The sequence below is a fragment of the Galeopterus variegatus genome, unplaced genomic scaffold (genome assembly GCF_000696425.1).
Source record: "Galeopterus variegatus unplaced genomic scaffold, G_variegatus-3.0.2 Scaffold420, whole genome shotgun sequence".
Taxonomy (NCBI): Eukaryota; Metazoa; Chordata; class Mammalia; order Dermoptera; family Cynocephalidae; genus Galeopterus; species Galeopterus variegatus.
Genome location: NW_007726531.1, coordinates 89,579 through 100,196, shown reverse-complemented (window position 1 = coordinate 100,196; position 10,618 = coordinate 89,579). Strand labels below are relative to the sequence as shown.

General features: G+C 35.9%; 1 protein-coding gene across 1 annotated transcript in view; it reads left to right on the top strand.

The window, feature by feature from the left end:
• The first annotated feature begins 54 nt into the window (after nt 1-54).
• The window catches only part of PGAP1 (post-GPI attachment to proteins 1), an 83,441-nt gene continuing 72,877 nt past the window's right edge, over nt 55-10,618 (top strand). The window contains exons 1-3 of the mRNA XM_008568519.1: nt 55-201; nt 5,118-5,271; nt 9,302-9,477. Of these exons, the coding sequence (XP_008566741.1) occupies nt 55-201; nt 5,118-5,271; nt 9,302-9,477 (477 nt within the window). The remainder of the gene's footprint in view (nt 202-5,117; nt 5,272-9,301; nt 9,478-10,618) is intronic.

The window sequence follows — 10,618 nt, the reverse complement described above, 5'->3', positions numbered from 1 at the left end:
TGTCTGGGCTTGGAGCCCCGAGGCAGTGGCGGCGGCGGCGGCGGCGGCGGCACCATGTTTCTTCACTCAGTCAACCTCAGCAACCTGGCGTTTTATGTCTTTATGGTCTTCATAGCGACCTTGGGGTTGTGGGATGTCTTCTTCGGCTTCGAGGAGAACAAGTGCAGCATGAGCTACATGTTTGAGTACCCGGAGTATCAGGTAGGGTTCCGCCCTCTTCTCACCTGGGCGCTCCCCTAGTGCCTGGACCTTCTGTGGGTTCTTCCTGCCGTGGCTCTCCGCGCTCTTGGGCCCCCTTATTCCAGCCTCGCCTCTGGTTTCTCCGCCCCGGGGGACTCTGCATCCCCCACTGCCCCCTCGCTTGCTCTTTGTGTCTTCTCCTCACGGTGGAGTGTTTGATAGATGATTTCCCGAGCATCCTCTCCGTCCCTTTCCAGTTCCTCCGCTGTCCTTCCGCCCCCTCCCCGGCCCCAAATCCTGGGCACCGGCCTAGCCTCCCTCATCCCCAGAGAGGCAGCCTCAGCCCTTCTTCCTAAACCCAACCCCATTCGCCTCGCGTTCCGGCCTTAACAGGTGCCCCTGGACCCTCCTTTGCTTCCCACGCGCCCGAATTCTTCCACTCACACCCAGTGATTTTCACGTCAGATTCGCTTTTCTGGAAAGGGACCGAGCGTCTGCAGAGTGTGTTTTGGCTGGATAGTTCCCAAGACTGCTTTAGAGCCTCCGAGTGAAAGGGTAACCTGATGAGTAATTAAGTGAAACCTGTTTAGGTTCCTTCCTCTAAAGAATTTGCGGGTCGTCCTGTTTTGTAGGTTATGGGTCCGTGAGTGTGTGTACATGCCCGTGTCTGTGCGTGTCGCCAAACAGCGGGCCTCTTACCAGGTGCATACAAAATTTATTTCAGGGTCTTATTGTGGTTTTCTCACGGTGTTGGCAAATTAAGAGAGAACTGGCTCTTCTCTCTCCCCGCTCCCACCTCTTCCATTCCATTTTGAATGTTTTCAATCAGTTTCTTCATTAGTTCAGCATAGTAGAATCTAGAATTTCATTCATGACCATCTATAAAAAGAGATGGTGACAAATTAAACAACTGTCCAAAGAAATTTCTCCTGAATGATTTTTTTTTGTATTTCTAAATGCGTCTCTTAATTGTGAAATAGCTATTATAATGGTAACTCCCTACCATAAAATGCATGTGTACTGTAATATATATTGGTAAAGTTCAATTTTAATATACTTTTAAAACCATAGCAGATTTTTTTCTTTAGGGTGAAGGATGTAAGTCAGGATTGCTTCTGTGTACAGGTCATTATGGAGGGAGCATATTATTTGATTACGTTGCTATTATTTAGATCATAAAACTACTTAAGGTTTAAATTGCTGAAGAGCATCCTTTCCCATGGGCAAAATTCTAGTAAATTTAGATTTCTTTTGTTTTCAGATCCTTATTTTGGCTTTTTATCAATGGTTGTAAGGGAGTGGAAACATTTGATTTCAGATGCTATTGAAGGAGAAGATTTTAACATGATGTTGTCTTTGTTAATTTCTATGCAGATATGCTGGAGTATGCTGCTTTATGTTTACCAGAGGCTATATAGTTAAATACACGGGCTTTTAATTTAGTTCTTTTTTTAAACTGAAAATGGAGTTATTATAATCCCCTTTATTTTCTATGATTTAATAATTAGGAAATTCCCAATAGATTGAAGTAGGTCACTTTAGTTTTGTACTGCATTGTAGAGTTTGGTTAAAATAAAGTCATTTTGGAACAATACAATACTAATTTCCATTTATTTTTAGATTGCCCACAGTTATTGAAGCTATTTTAATATTTGCAGTAGTAGAAATTGCTTTCCTTAGTGTTTGGGAACAAAGCATACGTACCTCACAGATGCATTTCCTGCCTCATAAAATCGACTGGAAAGACAGAGAATTAGTGTGGCTAATGCAAAAGAGCTATTTGGCTTTTTGTTATTGTTCTTGAGTAGTCAGTATTTAGTTATTTTGGTTCAAGTTGCCTTTTTGGGGTTTACACTTCTATTAATAATTTGTTAGTACAGTAATAATTACAGTGGCAGAAGTTTTTGATCCACACTTTTAGCAGATTTCATTTTTATAATGTAAGAAACTGTGTTAATTCACTACAATATTTATATTTCACTCTTAGCCCCTTTATTTTACACACTAGGTTGTATTCCACAAATTCAGTTAAAACCTGCCTATAGAAATGAGTCAGTTTGAATGTAGTTAGTGAGATTTCTGGATAAATGAGATCATTTTGTTAAGGACCAAATGGTTTTCATGAATAAAAATGTTCTAAAGATATTTTATGTATTGTATACTCTAAATTACATATTATAGTAGCTCTCTAAGTGTTACCAGTTGATTTTGAGCATGTTGGGATGTCCTAGTCTTTGGATTTTCTTCTCTTTCTTGGTGCTTTTCTTTTCTTTTACTGCTCGTTTGCATCCTTTTTAGCCAGCCAGCCAGAAGAGAAAATGGAAGGGTAGAGGAAAAACCCTTATCCAACTTTAGTCTCCATTTTTAAGAAAAAGGTAGGGCAGGAATTTGGAACTCTTTGCAAAAATAATGTTTTGAATTTAAAATTTATTATCTGTTTTCTCTACCTCTGATTTTCCTAGATTCACTTATTCAGAGTTAACTGAACATCTCATGAACATATTCAAGCCTGCTAGGCAGAATACATACGATCCTTTAAAGCTTCCCTTATTATGACATCAAGGCAAAACTTATTTGGCAGCAAATGATTTTAGGCAAATTGTAGAATTTGAGAAGAAATGTCTGACTTGTTTTCTCTCATATAGTAATTTGGCTATCTTCACATGTGTTACCTAATGGTTGTTATCTGAAAGGAAAAGTTGATGTTGCAAATATGAATCATACATTTTGTTATTAAGCGTGGTATTCATTTAGCAAGTCATTTATTGAATGACAAGTCTGTGCTAGATCTGCGTAGATACTCGGTGTGGGTGAGAGGGAATTAGAAAGATAAGCGTTAGCATTTGGAAGTGTGCCAGAATTTTTGTCTTTTGAAAGGAGTTTAGGTTAGAGATGAGAAGGACCTGTACTAATGCAGAATCAAAGAAGGATGGACAGCAGGGGCAGGATTGTAAAGATAATATTTAAGGGTAAAGGTTATTGATCAATTGATCTTAATTGAAATTCTTTTTGGGGGTGGAAGATTTGCTCACTGAAAATAATCTATACAAAATAATCAATTTATGTTAGAGTCCTGCTGCTAAAAATGTTTTCATTTTAAATCCCTTGACCCTCTTCTCTTTCTCATCAGAATCCTTTTTTGTATGCCTACACCCTTCCTGTATTCCTTTCACTCACTTCTAACTTAAACTCAGTCTGGAAATGCAGTTTTGCCATTTGCCTACAACTCCCACCATTCTTGCCTCCTCTCTCTCTCTTTTTTGGTTCTTCCTCTTTTTTCCATTTTTATACTTTTTTCTACTGTATGCACTCATATTTTAAAAAATGTTTTTTCTCACTACAAAATTGCTTTTGTATGTTATGAAATATATCAAAAATATTCTTTTGCTTTTCTCTGTATCCAGAGAATTAAATATTTATTTTTAGATATATTTGATAGTTTACCTTTCTTCTGAGTTAATTTTCAATGAGTTCAAACTTTGTTTAGCTACTATAGTAAAAAGAATAATGATCTAATATGCATGTACTGTTTGTTACATCAAATGGTGTACTAAATTGGGAGGAGTTAAACTGTTTCTTTGTTCTTTTATGTTTTCTTTTTGCTTAATTTGTACCTAAAGAAGTGAAATATTGTGTCATTTTCATTTTTGCTTGTATACTTTGCATATGATCAACATTGGGACTAACTTGAGTTGACATACATATACACATATAAAGTAAATAGTGAGGTTAATGCTAGTATTTCTGTATTTTGAGTATTTGAGGAGATAATTGAAATTGGTAGTGTCTTAAACAATAAGCTCACAGTCTCTACAGATGATTCCATGGTGTTTTTGGCATACACTATTTATGGTAATATCCTGCAAGGGATATTCAGGAATGTGCATGAATGATTAGAATTCTGTTTTTTTAGAACAGTGAGGTTTTCTGTAGTCATTAACAACATTTACAGTTTTTTAATTCATTCAGTGAAGTTTTTTATCAAGCACATACTACATGTACAGTACTACTAGATCATTAATTTATTGATGTCTACTTAAAATCTACTGCGCAATATAATTGCTTTCATTTTTAATAGATTCTGTCCTTTAAAAAAAAAAAGGAACAAAAGAGCTTATGCTTTGCTACTGCTTTTATAGATGCCTACCTTTTGGGGAAATGTTAAGACCTAATATATATTATTTGGAGAGAAATTTAGTCAACTACTGGCTCATTTGGTATACAATAATATGAATTGCAGAGTAGTTTAAGGCTTGCTGACAGACCATGCACCTGGTCCATGAAAACTGAAACAGATGCTAATTCACTAGAATGTTTATGGTAAGAAGACTGTACATGCCTTGACCAAGACATGGCTGTAAGGTTCAGATTAATTTGTTAAGCACATTGTAGGTCAAAGCATGTTAAGTTGAGAGGTCAGAAAGCTGCATTATAAAATGAACCTACTATCCTCTGAGGCTGTAACAGCTGAGATATATAGTTGGGCCCGAGTAAAAGGAAAGACATTACAAAACAGTTTAAAATGGCAAAAAGAATTGATTTGAGAATGGAAAGCTTTTATCATTTCTAGTAATTGATACTGATACTAAATTAAATACATTTCCAATTATGTTAACATGTAACTTGCTGACATATACCAATGTTTTTCTGCTTTTGTCAGTGGCTATTTTGAGTAATTTGTATTTGTTAGGATTTCAGGTAGTCCTATTTTATGCTTTCCTGAAGACTACATGGTTCAAAATTCACATAATTCAAGACTAATTCTCTATATGAATAAGTTATGAGTCAAACTTGTTTTGTGAATTAAGTGTGGTTTTATCATTAGTAATATTTTTATATTGCACTATTTCAAATTTATATGATTCAGAGCTGCATACAGTGAGGCTGAATTATATTAATAAAACTGATTAAAGTGAAATCTCTTTTTTTTCCTGTAGAAAATAGAACTTCCAAAGAAGCTGGCAAAACGCTATCCAGCCTATGAGTTATATCTTTACGGAGAAGGATCCTATGCTGAAGAACACAAAATTCTCCCTTTGACGGGTATTCCAGTTCTCTTTCTTCCTGGTAATGCTGGAAGTTATAAGCAAGGTAAGTCTTAGAAGTAAATTTTGAATGCTATGAAATTCATTTCAAAAATTTGAATCGTATGCATACTCAGCGAATTAAATGAAGTGAATGAAATGCATACTCTGTGGTCAGTACTGTGTTAGGCTTACTGGGAGACCTGAATGTATGACATTTTCTCTGAGAGAAAGTATATGTGAGAAGTACGTGGAAAAGAAGAGATGATTGCTTTGCAAAGAGTGAGAAGGAGAAAAAGAATAAGATGGAGTGTGCTAAGTAAATGATATAGGAATCAGCAGAGGAAAGAGGTTTATGCTGGAAATAGAGGATAAAGAGAAAAGAACCTGAAGCATTGATTAGGGTAGTAAATCAGTGGCTTATGTCATGCTGAAGACAGGAGATTGGTTTCTTTCCTTTGGAGCTACGTAAGTTAGAGATACTTAGAAATACTGAGGGAAACCCAGAAAGGTAAGGGTACAGAAGTTATATATACAGATTCCAAATTGAATGTTGGCTTGGAGATATAGCAGTTATTTCTGGCATAACAGCCAAGTTATCTGGAAGTGATTTAGTTTTCAACTAAAATGTGCTTTTTTGGTTATTAAATGGACTAAAATTGTTATGTAATGAGACTAGAATTGTTTCAACGTGTAGTATAATTACTTACATGTTTGTTTATCCATCTAGTAAATATTTATGAGATACCTACCATGACCCAGGCGGTATTCTAGGTGTTAGGGATCCAAAGCAGACCAAGACAGATAAAGTGCCTCTCTCATCAAAATTATATTCTTGTTGGAAAGACAGCTGTCAAACAAATATGTCAGTAATGTTAAAAGCTGGAAAGAAAAATAAAACAGAATAAGGGGATAGAGGATATGCAGGGTCAGAAGGTGGCTAGTGTAGGTGAGATGGTCAGAAAAGACCACGGAGAAGAAGTAACGTTTGAGCAGAGGGGTGATTGTAGCAAGGGATTGCATATGACACTTTGGGGGAAGGCCCTGGGGCAAGAACATATTTCGTGCCATTCAAGGCCACTGTGACTAGAGAAAGTGAAATGAGATGAGAATGGAAAAATAGCTACAGGATATATCATATAAGCTATGGAAAAGACTTTGAATTTTGATCTAAGTGTGATGGGAAACTGTTGGAGGGTTTTGGTTAATAAATGATATAATTTGATTGTTAATTTATATAAAATCATATAGTTTAATTATTTTTGTATTTGAAATATTACACATGTACAGAGAAATACATAGAATATAGATGTTCAGTTAAAAGTTATTATAAAGTGAACACCTATGGAACCAAAAGCCAGGTCAGGAAGAGGAAGATTGCCAGTATTCTGGAAACCTTTTGTATGCCCCTTCATGATTAAAACACCCTTCTCAATCCTGACTTCAAGGTAGTAATTTCCTTAATTTTCTTTATAGTTTTGGTATTGAAGTATGCATCCCCAATACAATCTATTTATTTGGGGCTCTTTTTAAACTTTGTAATATAAAAATAATCATTCAGTCTGTATTCTTTTGTATCTGGCTTTTTCTACTCAGTATTGTCTTTAAAATTCATCCAAGTCATGTGAGCTGTTATTTGTTCATTTTCCTTATTCTATCTTATTCTGTTGTATGACTGTACCATAGTCTATCCATTCTGTCTTTTGTCATTTGGGTTGTATACATTTATTGGCAGTTACAAATAATGAATATTATTCTATATATATCTTGCAGCATGTAAGCCCATTTTTCTTTAAGAAGTATAGCTAAGAGTGTAATTCCATGTTACAAGTTATGGTATTCTTTTATCTTTACTGATTGTGCTGACTTATATTACCACAAGCAGTACATTATACTTCCCTTTGTCATTGTCCTTGACAACATTGAAATTGTCAGATTTAAAAATTTTATCCATTCTGGCAGGTGTGATTTACTCTTAAAAAATGACCAACGTGGGGGCCGGCCCGGTGGCGCACTGGATAGTGCGCCGCTTGGGAAGCGCGGTGGCGCTCCTACAATCTATTTATTTGGGGCTCTTTTTAAACTTTGTAATATAAAAATAATCATTCAGTCTGTATTCTTTTGTATCTGGCTTTTTCTACTCAGTATTGTCTTTAAAATTCATCCAAGTCATGTGAGCTGTTATTTGTTCATTTTCCTTATTCTATCTTATTCTGTTGTATGACTGTACCATAGTCTATCCATTCTGTCTTTTGTCATTTGGGTTGTATACATTTATTGGCAGTTACAAATAATGAATATTATTCTATATATATCTTGCAGCATGTAAGCCCATTTTTCTTTAAGAAGTATAGCTAAGAGTGTAATTCCATGTTACAAGTTATGGTATTCTTTTATCTTTACTGATTGTGCTGACTTATATTACCACAAGCAGTACATTATACTTCCCTTTGTCATTGTCCTTGACAACATTGAAATTGTCAGATTTAAAAATTTTATCCATTCTGGTAGGTGTGATTTACTCTTAAAAAATGACCAACGTGGCTTTACTGTGAAGAGAATATGCTATAAAAAGGCAAGAGTGGATTCGGGAAAGACACTAAACATCATTTGTCATCAGAGAAATACAAGACAAAATGAGATACCACTTCATACCTACTAGAATAGCTGTAATCAAAAAGGCAGATATCAAGTTTTGGCGAAGATGTGGAGAAATCGGAACCCTCATACACTGCTGGTGGGAATGTAAAATGGTGCAACTGCTTTGGAATGTAGTTTGGTAGTTCTTCAGAATGTTAGCTCAGAGCTGTCATATGACCCAACAATTTCGTTCCTAGGTATCTACCCAAGAAAAATCAACATACATCCACCCCAAAACTTGTGTACAAATGTTCATTGTAGCACTATTCATAATAGTCAAAAGATGGAAAAAACCCAGTGTCCATCAACTGATGAATGGATGAATAAAATGTGGCATATCCATACAGTGGAATAATATTAAGTGATAAATATTAAGTTGACCGATACATGCTACAACATGGATGAACCTTGGAGACATTTTAAGATTAAAATTAAGACAGTCACAAGAGACCACAGATTGTATGATCCCATTTATACAAAATGTCCAGAGTACACAAATCCATAGAGACAGAAAGTAGATTAGTGCTTTCCAGGGGCTGGGAGAAGTGTGAGAATGGGGGTGACTCCTGATGGGCATAGGGTTTGTTTTTGAAGTGATTTTAAAATGTCTAATGTTAGATTTCAGAGAGGATTGTACAATACATACCAGAGATGGTGCATAAACTATAATTGAATTGTATACTTACCATGGTGAGTTGTATAATATGTGAATTATTGTGTGTGTATAGTATATGTTTATAAAAATGGAATGGCAAACAGAGATATTTTGTTTGCTAAACCATATGCTGCAATTTTTATGCCACGTAATGTAACCAATCATAATAAGTTTTGTTAAAGAGTTTGCAAAACTACAACAAGAACAAAAAAAGTGCAAGCTGGGAGACCAGTTAGGAATGTGTAAGAGTAGTTCAGGCAAGAGATGATGGTGCTTGGATTAGGAAGGTAGTGCTGGAAATGGTGAGAATTCTCAACTGGAGGTATACTTGGAAGGTAGAGCATGGTAGAACTTACTGATGGATTGGATGTCATATGTAAGAGAAATAGACAAATGAAGCATGAGTGTCTAAATCTGCTAAAGTGATAAACAGACATTTCTTGTAGGAACCTTCTCTTTCTTAAAATCCTTAATAGGTGTGACAAAATTCCTATTTGTTATTCTTCAAAGAATCACTCTCTTCCCTTTTAGCTATTGTTGCCCCTGCTGAAGGGGAAGCAGGTAGAGAATGAGTGGCCTGTTCACTTTTTATTTATTTAATTTTAAAAATGTTTAGGGCAGTGTTCAAGGCATGCATCTGCTAGGTTAGTTTGTTCTTCTAAATTGGTACTATTAATGGATATCACCCTGAAATAGGTTGTTTATATTCATGATGTAGCATAAAGTTATTAAGATACTTCGAAGCAAGTATGAAACTTTAAAAATTTTTATTAAATGTGCACTTCATTCTTTTCCTCTGTAGTTCGTTCTATTGGCTCTATTGCACTCAGAAAAGCAGAAGACATTGACTTCAAGTACCACTTTGACTTCTTTAGTGTGAACTTTAATGAAGAACTGGTGGCACTGTATGGTGGTAGTCTTCAGAAACAGACCAAGTTTGTACATGAATGCATTAAAACAATTCTCAAACTTTATAAGGTAAGAGAAAAGCATGCAAATCGATAACGATGCAGCCTATCAGCATCTTTTTTTTTTTAAGGGACTCAATATATTTTAAATTGTATATTTGTTTATATGGAAGTTAAAGCAAAGATGGTATAAAGTTTTTTCTTGCGAGAGTCTTGTCTGGAACTCACTGGTAGTTTTAAAGTTTAAATTGAATTTATAAGAAACCTAGCTTGTGGTGAATTCAGGAAAAAAATAATTGGCTTTACATATAAATTAGGAGTGCAGTGCATTTTCCAAAAAAACACTGGAATAGATTTCTGCTTCTAGCCACGACTAAGTAACTGGTAATAGAGTAGACCTCCTATGTATGTAAACAACTGTAAAACTGGTGGAGATATTTGAAGCACTTGTTTTGAGATGTTGGACAACCAGGCAGCAAAGGATTATGATCACTGAAAGAAGCTAGCTCTATGATTGCCCTAGCTTTCTGACTGGAAGCATTTTCCTGACCATGAGGCAGGTAGATGGAGATCAAGCAATGCACAAACATTGATATCACTGAGCTGAAGGAGGAAGAGAATTGGAATTTGGGGCTGCTCATATGGCTAGTTGGGGCAGCGTGTGAGAAAGAAGAGAATAAGGCAGAGAAAGAGCTCTAAAAATTTGCATTTTTTGATCTTTGAATGCCATGCTGCATATACTCAGGACAGGAAGCTACATAGTAGTGGCATACCAAGGAGGAAATGGTGGGCTGTGTCCATCTCAGCTGTAAGAAATAAGAGAGAATGTGTGTCTTTAGAGACATTTACAAGAGCAGCAAAACAGGCTAGAAATCATTCTGTGCAAGCAAGCAATTTTAAACAATGTCAGAGATAAAATACAATTAGCTACTTGGGTAAACCACTTCCTCCCTTGCATGCCACTGTGCAAATCCTGGATAAAACAGCTACTGGGGAACTGCAAACTAAGTTGATATGTCAGAGGTCACATGGTAGTGGGAAATAGGGGTTCTGACTAGTAGGACCTATCTGAACACACAGTAACCGTTCAATTGAGACCCCAGAATGGACATAATTTAGGAATAAGACTACTCTAACCCTAAAGTAAGAGCTACTCTTGTATCTACCTTAACAGTGCTTAAATATAAAATAAGCCTCAAAAATATCAGAGT